A 16419-nucleotide genomic window follows, 5' to 3' on the forward strand; every position below is an offset into this window, starting at 1 on the left:
ATCAGCTGTCTCCATGTAAACTGCGCAGCAAGGAGACAAGCAGCAGCGGGCTGGCCCTGGAAAAGAACAGTCGATGGTGGAGAGTTTACTTAACCTCCCCAGCCTCCCGGCGCTCACATGCCATCTCATTTCCTCTGCGTTCCCCGTCTACTCCGTGGTGGCCTCACCCTCACTTCTGTTTACTCAGAATCCAGGATGGAAAAGTTGAGAGAATAAAAGGGGTAAATAAGGAGCATGCTGCAGAAACCTGGAAGGCAATGGGAAAACACTACCCGTCTGCACGCTCCACACTCGTGTGTGTGTGTGTGTGGTGTGTGTGTGTGTGTGTGTGTGTGTGTGTGAATTTCAACTGAGGGCTTCTGAGAAGGCGAAATCTTCATGATACAGAAAAATAATAAAGAATCAAAAGACCTGAGCTAGCTATGACTTAGCCACCACTGCTTAAAAAATGGAACATTAAGTGTTGAGTCAAATGTCACACCACAACCAGTTTTGGGGAGTGGAGGAGGGAAGGGAAGGGGAACTGTGGTTGGTATGGAAAATGAAATAAAGTAAAATAAAAATAATATATACGTAAAAGAAATTGTCCTGACAAGTCCTTAGAGTGCTTTGTAGAAATAAAAAAGAGACCCAGGGAAACAGGAGCAGCAAAGCAAAGAACTGCATTTCACTTTGTTGGGCACATTATTAACAAGACCTCTCACTACCTTACCACTCCCAGGATGTCCAGTGTCTTTCTATGTTTTTCAGTTGCTACAAATGTGTATCCTGTACACACTGAACTACTACAGTAAAAATAATCTTCCTCAAAATGAGGTACTTTTGCCTTCCAGAACACCCATGCTCAGCCCTGTGAAAGGTTCCATCCTGGCAATAACTTGTTGTACAGGAAAGGAAGTTGTGAGTTCCGACTGTTTGTAAAACTGTCTGCTTTCCCGCTGAGCATCTGAGAAAGAACAAGAAAAAAAAAGAAACAAGGGCCTGTAACCCTTAAGATCAGATTGTGAGGCTGGACCAAAAAAAAAAAAAAACAGTGAACTAAGAAAAGTTTTTTTTCTTTTTTTTTTTTTTAAAAAGGGGAAAAACAATGTGAATGAAAAAAAAAAAAAAACAAATGTAAGGAAGGACATGAACTGCTCCTAGGTATGGTGGAGGAGAAAGTTTATTGTGTAGATAAAAGGGAGAGCATAGCCCAGGCAGGGACATCTGGGGAGAGTCCAGAGTGGATATGACCCTGAGCCATGTGGGGGTGGTGGGGGCCAGAGATGGGAGAGCCAGACCAAGGGCAAGGAGGGTAAAGGGTAGACCAAAAAGAACCAGTAAGCAAAATGGTTGTATTATATAGGAAGGCAGCCCATCCCCTCGGCTGGAAAGTCTAGGGTAGGGGTGGCGCATGCTATGGTACCCTGAACAGGCAGGGACTGAGAGGATGCAGGAGGACCTGGTGGCCAGTGCCTGGCACCTCAGCCATTTGTCCCAGGTTTGAAACCTAACACAATGTTAAACACCAAAACATAGGCTGTGGATCGTCATACTGAATATTACACTAACCAGAGCAGTACTGAACGTACTTCTCAATCTGATACTTCTTTTTTTAAAAAACCAGGTTTTTTTAAAGTCTCTTAAAATTAAACTAAAAACATACCAAATTAAATTTTTAAAAATTAAAATTTGGTTCCATAACTTAACAGCTGATTTGTTAAAACCCAAACCAACAATAACTCACCCACAGATTATCTTTACACGCCACTAGCAGAAATAAAAAACAGTGAACTGTCAATCACAATACAAGATCCAAGTCTTTTCCACATGTAATTACTATAAGTGCAGTGATCTGAATAGAAGCAGTCCTTCATCGGCTTGTTTGAATTACTTCATCCCAGTTTGTGGTGCTGTACGGAAAGTTTATGGAACCTTAGGAGATGTAGCCTGGCTGGAGGCAGTACATCACAGGAGGGTGAGCTTTGAGGGCTCACAACCTCACCCCACCTTAGCCCTTCCCCGCTTCCTGTGTGCAGATGAAAATATGAACATCCAGCTTCCTGCGCCTGCCACCATGCCACACCTTCCCCACGATGATGGACGCTATCCCGCTGGAAATGGAAGTTAAAAGCTAAGCCTTTCTTCTTTAAGTGGCTTTTTGTCAGGATTATTTTCTAACAGTCACACAAAGGTAACTAATACAGTGCTATACCTATAGTCCCTTGTACAAAATAATTAGAATATGGTACTGTTCATTGAAACTTACTTTACTAACAGTACAAAAGATAGAAAACAACAAAATTCCATCAGTAAATCATAATTCATGTGCTAAAAAGGGCATGTGATAATACTCTGGAAGAGGAAGCAGCCTTAAAGGAATAAGGTAGAGTCTTAGAAAGAGCAGTAATAAGAACTACTGATAAATGAAGGAAACAGATATAGTTCGTTGAAAACAGTATTCTTTGGGTAGTAAACAGAAATATAAAAAAAACATACCTATCCTTGTATGAGTACAGAATCCCTCTGACTTAGCACAAGAGAAATACTTAGAATCAACATCATCATCTTTTTCCATGTGTGGTTCTCAAGTATGAGCTCTGTAGATGATGATGTCATTTCCCCAGTGTCAAAATGCTAGACCCCTTTGAGGAGGAGGAGAATCAGGGATCTGGGAGGTAGGTATATTTTAGGAGATGGTACAAATTTTAGAAAATGGAAATTAGCTAGAGGAGTCACTGGAAGGGGTTATGTCTTTGAAGCTTATACCTGGTTCCTTCCCTCCCTATTATGAGGTGAGTAGCCCCTGCCACATGCTCCCACCCCCAAGATGTTCTGCTCCTCCAAGGCTCAGGACCAGGGGGGTGGGAGAACGATGAAGTGAAGTCTCTGAAACTATGGGCTAAAATAAATTCTTCCTTTTCTTAAAATTGGCTTCCTAGCACTTGGATTGTGGAGGAGATCAAGAGTTTAGGGTCATCCTCAGCTACAGTTGTTTAAGTCCAGCCCAGGATACATGAAACTGTGTCTTTAAAACATTTACACATTTAAAAAATGTTTTCTTGCCGGGCGGTGGTGGGGCAGCACTCGGGGGCAGAGCCAGCGCGGATCTCTGTTAGGTTCGAGGCCAGCCTGGGCTACCAAGTGAGCTCCAGAAAGGCGCCAAAGCTACGCAGAGAAACCCTGTCTCGAAAAAAAAAAAAAAAAAAAAAAAAAAAAAAAAAATGTTTTCTTATGTGCTCTGGTCAGAATGAGAGTAAAGTAAATACACATATGTATAGGATCAAATTTCAAAATACAGGAGAGTAAGGTTTATGTCTGGAGTAAACTTTATTGTGAGTCTATTTTCCTAGATCTGTCCTAGGGTCAAGTTTTGTCCCCCACACAAAAACAGGAACTCCTTGGGTGAAGCAATGGGTTAGTGATTTAGAGCACTTCCTGTTCCTGCAGAGGACTCATGTTCAGTCCCCAGCACACACCAAGGGTGGCTCACCACCACCTCTAACTCTCGTTCCAGCAGATCTAGTGTGCTCTTCTGGACTCCAAGGGCACCAGCATGCACAGAGTGGTGTGCACACACACCTGGGGAAAAAGACCTCCATAACAGAAACAGTCATTCTTTACACCAAAGTTCTAAAAGCTGAAGTCACCATTAGAAAATATGTATCAACAAAAGTATTTCAACGTTCCAGGTCCAGGACGCTGTTCTTCCTTATGGATTACTAGAGGGAGAACAAAAACTGTCCAATACATTTTTCAAGAAGTGAATGTTAAAGTAAGCCAAAGCAATTGAATACAAGAAGTCAGGGAAGGAAGTCTAATGCTAGGTTTCTTCCAGAAGAAGGCTGACCTGGTTTAGCTCACTTGCCATCTATAAATTTAAAAGAAAATAGGTTAAGAGTAATTAAAAAGTAAAAGCACCAAACAGTCCTACAGAGATGGCCCAGAGGCCACAGTTCAATTCTCACAGAACCCACATGGCAGCTCACAACCATCTGTAATTCCATTTCAGGAATCTGATGTGCTCTTCTGACATCCTTGGGCACCAGGCATGCAAATGCTGCATAGACATACATGCAGGCAAACTACCCATATCTATAAATTAAAAAAAAATCAACCCAAATAAGATACGGCATAAAAATATAATCATGACATTTTTATAACACCAAAATTCCAATGATCAATGACATCTTTTTATTCTGAAAGTGCAGCACTTGGAAAGCAGAATGCTACTGTCAGCCTGCTTATGCTACTTTTTGATTAAGTTTTCCTATGTGCCATTTAGTTAGTTCTTACAGCTCTAAATATGACACTATTCACCCTCTATAAACGAGAAACTGAGATCAATATAGCAGGAAAGCGGTTAACTCTTCCTTTCCCTTAGTTCTTGAATGACTGTGGATGCTCTTTTGACCCATTCCTCAGTGAAACTGGTAAAAATTATTTTAAAAAAGAAAGAGAGAAAGATAGAAAGAAAGAAAGAAAGAAAGAGAGAGAGAAAGAGAGAAAGAAAGAGAGAAAGAAAAAAAGAAGACGGAAGAAAGAAAGAAGCATTAAGGTCTCTCTAGAAACAGTTCCAAGAATGTGTAGCAAACAAAGAAAGATCTATTTTAGCTGGGCGTGTGGCACACGCCTTTAATCCCAGCACTTGGAGGCAGAGGCAGGCGGATCTCTGTGAGTTTGAGGCCAGCCTGGTCTCCAAAGTGAGTTCCAGGAAAGGCGCAAAGCTACACAGAGAAACCCTGTCTTGAAAAACAAAAACAAAAAAAAGAAAGATCTATTTAAAACAATCTACCATAAATTAGTATGAACAGAGGAGCCTATAGTGTTTGCATTAGAAATCACTCCTGTTCACTCCTCCTCACAGCTTAGAATGGCAGAAACTAGTCTAGCTAGACCAGAGGTTCCCAACCTTCCTAATGCTGAGACCTTTAATACAGTTCCTCATGTTGTGGTGACCCCAACCATAACATTATTTCATTGCTACTTTATAATTGTAATTTTGCTGCCATTATAAATCATAATCTAAATCTCTGATATGCGATCCACAGGTTGAGAACCACTGACTAGACTGATACATCCAAAACCATATGCTGTTTGCCCTGTAGGTCCCTCCCAGGTGGAATGTGGACTCCAGGCCAGGTGAGGCAACCCAGGACACCTGGAGCTGCTGTTCCCTCAGAACTCAGTTGCTAAATGAGGAAGTTACTCAGAGTCATCTTTGTCTCGCCTCTAGCACTAGAACCCTGGCTCCAAGATCTTGTCTCTGCAGAGAAGCAGCCATAAAGCACCCGTCCAGATCTGTCCCAAAGGCAGTGATGTGCAATAGTCTATGGCAAAGTTCACGCAGAAGAGTGCTCTCCAAAAGGGCGGCGATTGCAAGTAATAGGCCAACAGGAGACTGGCAGATTCACTGAGCATAAGACTAAACTGCAAATCTGTTAGTGTGCTGGAAAGACACTGGGGAGCTGGCTGGGAACAGGCCTTCTGAGGTCAGAACAAATTTACATGCTGACCGTGAGAATGATCCCCATATAGGAGCCTGAATTTGATTGAATCATTTTATGATGCAATTTATGGCCCATGACTTGGCTGAAAATAATAAAGCACTGAGCCTGTGGTCAGGGGAAGAGGCCACCAAAGAAAATCCTGCCCAAGTCAGCAAGGGCCAAGTCTGTGTAATGTGGGCATATTCAAGGCTGTGCCCCTGAGGATACAGTAGGTCTTCACACTGCTGGGGCAGGAGGAAGGGAGCGGGGTAGACAATCTCACATCTCTAGAATATGTAAAAGAACTCCTACAAGCCAACTGACTACAAAATGACAAACAAATACAATTTCAAAAGGGTCAAAGGGTTTATATACACAAATATTCAATACATGCGGGAAAAGCCTCTCACCACCCTTAGTAATCGAGATGATGCAAATTAAAGCCACTATGAGCTAGCTGTGTGTCTCTCACACAGCAGGAGAACTATAACTAAAGAGACTTGAAAACAGCACGTGTCGGTAAGGACGTAGTGAAACCCGAGCCCTCTTACTGGCACTGGTGGCGACAGAACTGTACAGCCACCTTGGAAAACACTGTGACGGGCTTGGAAATGTTGAACAGAAAGTTACCAAATCCGAAAGATATGAAATGTTCAACCACACAAAAAATTTGCACTCATCTTCTCTTTAGTATTATTCATACTACCCACAAAGTAGAAAATGCCAGAAATGTTCATCAAATGATAGACGGATAAACATAATGTAGGGACACCCACACACTAGAGTATGTACTGGATATAAAAACTGAAGTACTGATACATGCTACAACATGTATCATCATTAAGGATGAACCTCAAATACTACAACAAATAAAGAGACACTACATTTTATGAGTCCATGGACATGAAATATTGTGGGAGAAGCAAATCTATACAAAGTAGATTAGTGGGAGCTACAAGCGGGAATGGTAAAAGGTTCATGAATTCTGGATTTGTTTTTAGGGTGATAAAAATGCCCTCATACTAAAACACAGTAATTGACTGGAAAACTCAGCTAAGACACTAAAAACAATGAAAACATTTTTTAAGTGAGTAAATTTAATGGTATGTGAAACATGTCTAAAGAATGCCCAACTGTGCTTTAGAGACAGGGTCTCACGTACCTCAGTCTGTCTTCAAACTTGCTATACAGTGAAGATTACTTTAAACTGATCCTTCTGCTTCCATATGGACTGAGCCCAGGACTTCATGTTTGCTAAACAAGAACTCTCCAACTGAGCTATCTTCCTAGTCACAATGAAACATTTTAAAAACGCGCGCGCGCAGCGCACACACACACACACACACCACTCTCTCTCTCTCTCTGCTCCATTTCCTCATTCCTAAAGCTATCCATCTTTATCCTCTGATATTCATCAATAGGCACCTTCTCACGTGTTTACTTGGAGTCTAATTAAAGCCCCCACTCAATTCAAAAAATTCTCTAAGTCTTCTCACACTGTTCCTTTTCCTGAACACCTTCCTGAGGCAGAGTCAAGTCACATATTCATTTGAGAACTTCCTTTAAGATTTATTTTTCTTTTATGTGTGTGTGAAGTGTACGTATACTATCTGAATGCAGAAAACCACACAGGCCAGAAAAGGGAGCTGGAGTTACAGGCAGCTGTGAGCTACCATGAAGATACTGGAACTAAACCTGGGTCTTCTGCAAGATGACTAAGGACTCTTAACTGCTAGACCATCTTTTTAGACCCTGAAGCTTTTTCTATCTTCTCAATCATCACTGATCCAATTTTGCCAGAGATTCCCTATTACCTATAATCAATAACACTGTGACCTCAACTGTATATATAAAACAGTTTCACCTCATTTTCCAACCAACTTTGAGTATGTCATAGCCTCTAATTCATGCCTTAATCTCTGTTATCTTTTCAGAGACAAACCATAGATGCTTCTAGCCTTACAGTGGGATTGCATCCTGATAAATCCCTCATCAATTGAAAATATTAAATATTGAAAATGCATTTAGCCAGGCAGTGGTGGCTCAGGTCTTTAATCCCAGCACTTGGGAGGCAGAGCCAGACGGATCTCTGTGAGTTCGAGGCTAACTTGGTCTACAGAGCAAGATCCAGGACAGGCACCAAAACTACACAGAGAAACCCTGTCTCAAAAAACAAAAAACAAACAAACAAAATGCTTTAATATATCTAACCCACTGAACATTGTGACTTAGCAACACACCACACTGAAGTGTTGGTGTATCAAGGAGCATGGGGCTGACTGTGGCTTGCTTGCTACCGCCCAACAGCATGAGAAAACATTCCTGCCACAATTATTAGCCCAGAAAAAGGTTAAATCTCAGAATATGGTTTCCAGCTGAGGTTTGGTGGTAGAGTGTTTCCGTTTAGTATGTTCAGGCTTTAGGTTTAATTCCTAGCAAGGCAAAAAACCAAAGTTATATTTCTGCTGAATGCTTATCACTTTTTGCAGCTGAAAAATCCAGACTGATCCATCCTAAACTGGGGACCATCCCCGGATGCTCTAGAATTGTGAAGATCAAATACAATTTTGAATTCAGCTGGGACACTGTGACCAAACAGGAAAAAGATACAAACAAATAGTGTAAAATAAATATCAAGGATGAATAAAAAGCATGCTCCTTCCTTCATCACTTCCTGCCAACTAACCAGTTTACAGGCCAGCACCCCAACTGTATCATCATATCCTTTGCAGTATTTAACACAGCATCTTGAACACAGATGGTATCAAATGTGTGCTGAATAACAAATGAGTGCCTTGAATACAACTTCTTACATATGTATGTAATAGTCCCTAAATCTTAACAAGTATCCAAGTCTTAAAACTTTCATATAGAAAATAAGAGATGACAGAAAGAAAACTAAACTAAAACAACAGAGCATGCACTCATTTCTCAATAAGTACTGGAAGTGCATATTCTTACTTTGATTTTTCAAGGTGACTCAATGCTGCCCTCAAACCCGTGTGTACTATCTATTATTTTAAATGCTTAGGGATATTTCAATACTGTCAAGGCAGCAGGGGCAGGGGCAGGGCACTTATTTTTTTAAAAAAGCAAGAATTTAAATACCAAAGTCTACTCCTTTAAAAAGTAGATGCCAAGATTTGCACCATAAGCTTGAACAAGCAGCTAGGAGGAGATTAACAATGAATCCTGGAAGGACAGGGTGATGTAAGGTGAGCCTGGGAGTTCTTCCAAACAATAGAGGGTTTGCAGGTTACATCTTAGTAGCTGAACTTCTGCAAGTAATGGAGACAGCAAGTCATATCTAGCACATGACTACGGACTGATGAAATCTGGCCTACTGGACGGAGGGTATATAACATCAGTGAACTCGAGAGCATGTCTTTAGAGTACTCTATAGTCAAGTCTAATTCCACTATGTAAAATTCCTGTGTCTGGTCCTGAAATAACATATATGAGCACAGAACACTTCTCATTTGTTTAGCTTTAGGAATGTTTTTTCTCTTCTTAGTCATACTCATCTGGTAACTTGCCTTCCTGAGTTATTTACAGGTCAGAAGACACATGATGTCATCTACCAGATCTGCTTAAGGATTTTCCTGTAGCAAGTCAGTTATCTCCAAATGTAACATTAAAGTTCAAGAAAGACAGTTTTTAATTTGTCTGAGTTCCTTTAAAAATTCCCTTTTATCTGTAACAATTCTTTTAATCCTCACCCTTGTAAACTGTTAAGTGGTTTAGATTGAGGACTATGATGTGTATTTAAGGTGGATAATTTTCTTCAGTTCACATTCAGAATACTAAGAAGGAAAGGAAAAGAACAACCAGAAGACTATTTTAAGAATACCATTATTTTGGGGGGCGGGTTGGGATTTAGCTCAGTGGTAGAGCACTTGCCTAGCAAGTGCAAGGCCCTGGGTTGATCCTTAGCTCCAGAAAAAAAAAAAAAAAAAAAAAAAAAGAATACCATTAATTTTTTTTATTTACTGCTTTCGCTGAATTGATACATACAGATGCTAACACTTCCATTCCACTTCAAATGTTCAAACAAGTTTTTTGGGTTTTTTTTTTTTTTCTGTTTTTTATTTTTATTTTTTAAAGTACTGCATTATAGGAACACTATACCTCCCTTGGCTCTCAAGTAATTTTTATTTTGCTTTTTCCAAAAAGCTAATTATAGCTGCGTGGTGGTGCCACATGCCTTTAATCCCAGCACTCAGGAGGCAGAGGCAGGTGGTGAGTTTGAGGGAGTTCCAGGACAGCCAGAAGTACACAGAGAAACCCTGTCTTGAAAAAACAAACAAACAAAACAACAACAAAACAAAAATCTAATTATCATCAAGATTTCTTCAACTTGAAGATGGACACTTGAATGAAGGACACTTGATTCTTATTCTTAGTAATGACGTCAACAGGTTGAAATAACTTCTTATAGTGACTACTTTGTTTCCTAACATTAAGAGAAAGCTCTGCTAGCAGAGTCACAAAGTACCCAAGGGAGAAAGTACATCTTGTCAGTTTATAGAATCAAACAAATGTATAAAAAAGCATCTGTTAGGAATAAAAGTCAGTCAATAAACAACAGAAACACAAATGTATGATTCAACAAAATACAGTTCTCTGTGTGCATTAATCTATGACTAAATAATGATTTGGAACAGCTAAGCTGGTAACGGAATGGCTTTCAACTGCGTGCAAGTGAGAAAAGTTGGTGGAGTATTTTACTTCGTTTACTTTGTGGCAGGGTCCTGCTATGCCCTAAAATGCACACTGTTCCTGCTTTAGTCATCTGAGTGCTGGAATTACATAAATGTAATTGTAAGCATGGCCTGTTCTGACAGATTATTATTATTACCTGCAATATGGGCAGGCTTACAGTGTTTGGTACATACTAGGACTCAGAAGATAACTAATAAGAAATAATTAAACGGGGCTGGAGAGAGAGAGCTCAGTGGTAAGAGTGCTCACCGCTCTTGCAAAGAAAGTAGATTAGTTAACAGCACCTACGGAAGCTCACATGGATCTGTAAGTCCAGCTCCAGGGTATGTGGAGCTCTTGTTTGGCTTCCACAGGTATCAGGCATGCAGGAGGTACACATATATACATGAAGGCAACATTCAAACACATAAGATAAAAATAAGTCTTTCAAAAATAAGTAAGGGTCTTCACATTTAAATAGAACAGTAAGACACGAGAAAAAAAAAAGCAAAAGAGGATATAACCAGGAAGAGGTCAAGGTCTCCTTACTCACAGATGGTATATTCTATACATTAGAATTGTGTTAGTTACTTTTCAGTTGCTGTGGTCAAACGACAGAACAACACGAAATGATTCATGGGAGAAAGTTTATGTTGGCTTTTTTGATTCCGGAGGGCTGAGAATCCATTATGACCGTGAAAAGCATGGCAGCATGGCAGCAGGAGCAGGAAGCTGAGAGACCACATCTTTTACCACAAGCACAGAGAAAAGGAGCAAGAAGCTGGGCAAGGGTATACTCTCTCAAAGCCCGCCCCCAGTGACATACTTCCTCCAGCAAGGCCACACCTCCCATACTCTACAGATAGTGCCACCAATGGGGGAATGGGGAGGTGGGTAAGGGGATGAGGGGGTGGCAGGAACCAAGTGTTCAAATGCCTGAGCCTATGGGGTACATTTCTCATTTTAATCACCACAAAGATCCTAACGACTAACAGAAGATTCTTAGATATGATAAACACTTTCAGCAAAGTGCCAGGTACAAAACTAACATACAAAACCCCAAAGCCTTCTTGTATATCAATGACAAATAATGAAAACTAAGTCAGGGTTTGTGAATACAATCCTATTCACAATTGCCTTTAAAAAAAAAATAAAAACAAACAAAAGCCCTCGGAATAAACCTAAGGAAATTAAAGACGACAATGAAAACTTACATACTGAAAAAAAAAAAAAATTAAAGACACCAGAAGGTAGAAAGACTTCCCACATTCATTGATTACAAAAAGTAATATTGTGAAAATGGCTATTCTACCAAAATCAATCTATAGGGTCAATGAAATCCTCATAAAAATCCCAATGCCATTCTTTACTGAAATAGATAAAACACCCTTGAGACTCCTATGGAAGCACAAAAGATGCCAGATAGTCAAGCAACCCTGAGCAGAGAGGATGCTGGGGAACAGAGAAAATGGCTCAGTTACTAATGTGTCTATGTGCAAGTATGAGGACTGAGTTTGGATAGCTAGAGCCTACACAAAGCTAGGGACAGTGTGCACATCTGTAACCTCAGCTCTGGAAGCGGTGATAGGCAGGTGGATTCCTGAAACTCACTGGCCAGCTGGCAGCCTAGTCAAATCGATGAGCTCCAGGCTTAGTGAGAGACCTTGTCTGAAAAAATTAGATGGAAAGAGATGGAACAAGACACTTGACGCTAACCTCTGGCCTCCACATGGGCACACGGGAACCTAAATGCTCATGTGAATACACCCACACAAATATGTACACACAATACACCTCCACACACACATGAATGCTGTTAAAACCATCACTTTATTTGATTTCAAGTTATGGTTTAGAGTCATAGTTATTAACTAATAAAAATCAGCATAGAACTGGCAAAACAAAACAAAACAGGATACAGGTCAATGGAATAAAATAGAGGGCTCAGATATAAACCTGCATAACTACCACCATTTGCTTTTTAACAAAGATGACAAACAGAATTATACACTGGAGAAAATGCAGCCTCTTGATATATGGCACTAGGAACACTGGATATCCACATGCAGGAGAATGAACCTAAATCTCCACCAAACACCCTGTACAAAAAAATCTACTTCAAATGGATAGGAGACCTTAATATAAGACTGACAGTCTAAAACCATTAAAAACACTTCAAGATACAGGCATGGGTGAGGACTTTCTAGTAGCTCAGGAAATGATGCCAACAACTGACAAGTGAGAGCCATGAAATTAGAAAGCTTCTGAACAGCAAAAGAGGCAACTTGTGAAGATACTGCCTTGGGATGGGAGAAGATCTTGCTATCTGCATCCAACAGAACATTAATACCTAGAATACACAAAGAACTTTTAAAAAAGTAAAAAGAATCAACCCAATGTTTTAGTCAATGTTCTATTGCTGTGAAGAAACACCATGACCGTGGCAAACCTTATAAAAGGAAACACTGAATTGGGCTTGCTTTTAGTTTCAGAGGTTCAGTCCATTATCTTCATGGTGGTGAGCATGATGGCATGCAGGCAGACGTGGTGCTGGAGAAGTAGTTGAGAGTTCTACATCTGGTCCACAGATAGCAGAAGAGAGACAATGGGCCTGGCTTGGACCCTGGAAATCTCAAAGCCCACTTCCAGTGACACACTTCCTCTAACAAGGCCACACCTTTTAATCCTTCTCAAGTAGTGTCATTCCCTCCGAACCAAGTATTCAAATCTATGAGCCTCTGGAGGCCATTTTCATTCAAACCACCACACTAATAGATAAATGGTCTAATGAGATGAACAGACAGTTCTGAAAAGGTGAAGCAAAAATGGCCAATAAGCATGTGGAAAAAAGAAGTTCATCCTCACTATCATAGCAATATAAATTAAAACTACATTGAGATTCCATCTCCTAGTCAGAATGGCAGTCACTAAGAAAAGAAGCAACAATAAATGCTGCCAAGGATTTGTTGGGGACAAAAGAGAACCTTCACACACTGCTGTTGACAATGTGAACTAGTGGGGCCACTATGGAAATCTCTACAAAGGTTCCTCAAAAACACCAAAACCAAATCTACTACATGACCCAGATATATCACTCCTAGGTATTTACCTGAAAGACTTCAAGTCAACACTGAAGAAATATTTGCACACTAGTGTTTATTGCAACACCATTCTCAATAGCTAAGCAATAAAACTAAGTTTTCATCATCAAACATATAGTATATATGCACAACAGAAGCTTTTTTAGACAAATTTTATATAACCCAGGCTAGTTTTGAACTTGTTATATGGCTGAAGATCACTTTTTACTACTTCCATGTCCTGAGTGCTGGAATTACAAATATTCACCACCACACCCTGTTTATGAGATGCTGGGAAACTGAACCTAAGGCCTGGCAAGCATTCTACCAAAGGAGCTAATTTCCCAGACACAATGGAATTTTTTAAACCATAAAGAACAAAGATGCCATTTGCAGAAAAATGGATGCAAGTAGAGCCATTACGTTAAGTCTACCTAAAAAGATAAGTATCACATTTTCTCTCATTATTGGTTTCTAGATTTGATATAAATACATAAAATCACGTACGTACATATGACACGAAAGCAGAAGCAAAACTGAGTAGGGGAACAAAGGGGACAACTGGAGGACAGAGAAAGGAGAAGGCAGGGGAGTGTGCTGGGGAAATACGCTCAAAAGTAAAACAAAGATCAACAGAGAAAAAAAGCAGTGCAGGAAGTGTTATCATTTCTTAGGAAAAAACCTACTCCTTTACAAATTTGGAAAGTCATTTTTTTTACATGCACACTTTTCTATTTTGTTTAACTCTTAATTTTTTGATTAGCACACAAAGGAGTTTGACTGTGATATTATATATATATATATAATATATATATATATATATGAAAATAACCCAAGGAAAAGTAAATAGAATGCTAAATTAAAAATTCATACATTCTAGTTATAGTTGAATAATAGCACTGGAAATATAAGCGATCAGAGCAATGAAAATGTCTTTCAAGGATTACTATTGACAACTTCCGGTGCTAGCCAAGCTCTTGAGTCCACAAAACCATTATTAAGTTTAAAGCAAATCCTTAAAGAAAAATATTAAGCAGCATAAGGAGGAGATACAACTTACCTCCACTTGGAAAAGCTCTCCAGCCCCCTCACAGTCATTAGATGTGATTACTGGGGTATGAATGTGCACAAAGCCATTGTCCTAGAAGAGAAAGGAAAACTCTTCACTATGTTTGTATGTGAAGCAATTCCAAGAAGATATGCTGCGTTTTACTATTAAAATGGCACCAACATAATACCATTACACATCCCTTGATTACTCTCCAAATATGTTCAAAGATCAGTTAAGTGTTTTTTTGTTTGTGGGTGTTTGGGAGGAGTTTGCTATGTACTATAGGCCAGCCTTCTCCATTCTCCTGTCTCAGCCTCTTGTGCTGAAATTACAGACATACATTATTACATCTGGCCAGCTGAATGTTTTATTATGCATACAAGCATATAAAAAATTTTAAATGCGAAACAGACTTAGATGCATCTTGTTTAACTACTTCATTTCAAAAATAAGCAAACCCTGTCCTGGACAGACTTCATGAATTTCCAGATAGATAACTGGTTAGCTAAGCTAGGGATGGAACGCAAGCCCTTACTCCATCTCTCTAATGCTATCTCTTCTGCCCAGGTTTGAAGGTACTGGCGATGATCTAAGGAACACACAAGAATACACTTTCACCTAGGGCTAACGTGGAATGATATTGCCCACACTGCTAATGAAATGCAAAGTGAACAATATGAAGTTCAGTTGTCTTGAAATGAAACCTCAGCAGTAATGAACCATCAAAAAGGAGAAAATAAAGGCTGATAAGTAGGGACTAAAGAAATAAATAGGAAGAGGGAGAAATGACTTCAAATAAGTCTCTGTCATTCAATTGATGGCACAGGCAGTGAGTGTACTTCCTTCGCCTGAATAACAATCTGAGCAGCAGCAAACCCATCCATCACTGAGGCGCCCAACTGCAGTCCTTCCGATCAAAAGTCTGCGACTGTTTCCATTAGTGAACCACAAAAAGCTGTTGCTAGCAGGATTGAAATAACCCATCAGCTTCAAGGTTATGTTTCTTTCATTTTAACTATCCATGTAGGCAAAAGGTTACATTCAGAATAGATGTGGCAGGATGGGAGCGCAGGTAGCTAAAAGAATTTACAGCACACAGGCAGAATGCTATACACTTAATGCAGAATTTCAGCCTTGAAATCAATACAGTAAATTCGTACATCTGCATCCCTGCCAGGTTCTGCCTATCACTAGTAGAATATGAAAACATCTTGAAGCATAATCAGAGGGAGACTTTCCAAGTGTGACCCTCTGTGAATTCAAGAGTTCTGACCTCAAAAGAAATTATTTAATCAACAACTTACCTAGATATAGACTGGTTAAACATTCAAGCTCTAAATTAAGGCTCCCAGAAATTATTCATTCAAGCTATAAATTAAGACTCCCAGAAATTATACAAATATGCACTTAACCTGAAAGCAGCACACATTATAAAGGACCAATGGAATTCAATCAATAAAATTATTGCATAAAACTTTTATTTCTTATGAGCCAAGAATTATGGACATGAATCATTTATTCCACGTGAATGGAGGCAACTAAGCAGGAGCGCAGTAAACAAAGGAAGGAAGGAAAAATCCAAAGGAAGTGAGGGTGGAGAGAAGAAGTGTACTGGCTAGCTGTTATTGCCAGAGTCAGAGCCGGGGAAATGCCGTGTGAAACAGAACGCAGATGGGAGGTAGATAACACGAGACTGAGAACCAAAATCTAATGAAATGTGGCAATTATTTTAATAACTAATGCCAAACTCTTCCAAGAGCCTTCTCGAGCTTTAACGCTGCTAGCAAAGCTTCTCAAAGTCCACAACCCCACCGAAAGCTACAAAGGAGAAGCTCAAAGCAAGGACGATAAAGGCAGCCCCAGAAAGTCTGGAGAAAACACGGTGGAGAGGAAGCCACAGATCAGATGGAAAGTCAAAGCCAAGCAGAGGGGAAATGTGCCAGTGCCTGTCTCATTGAGCGACAACCGGCGCCATCCCATAACAAAAGGATCCCTAGCAGGAGAAGTGACAGCCAGAGAGGGGCCTGAAACCAGAAGCAGACATTTCACTCGTTTTAAAAATCTTACCTACCACCTCCAAGTATCGACGCACATTTCAGAACCAGGTATTTTGCAAGGT

At 40.0% G+C, this 16419-nt stretch overlaps 1 protein-coding gene across 1 annotated transcript in view; it reads right to left on the reverse strand.

The window, feature by feature from the left end:
• The window catches only part of LOC114681477 (probable asparagine--tRNA ligase, mitochondrial), a 91240-nt gene that overhangs the window by 59989 nt on the left and 14832 nt on the right, over nt 1–16419 (reverse strand). Inside the window, 1 exon segment of the mRNA XM_028854984.2 lies at nt 14310–14390. Coding sequence (XP_028710817.1) covers nt 14310–14390 — 81 coding nt within the window.

Source organism: Peromyscus leucopus, chromosome 1, assembly GCF_004664715.2.
Source record: "Peromyscus leucopus breed LL Stock chromosome 1, UCI_PerLeu_2.1, whole genome shotgun sequence".
Classification (NCBI taxonomy): Eukaryota; Metazoa; Chordata; class Mammalia; order Rodentia; family Cricetidae; genus Peromyscus; species Peromyscus leucopus.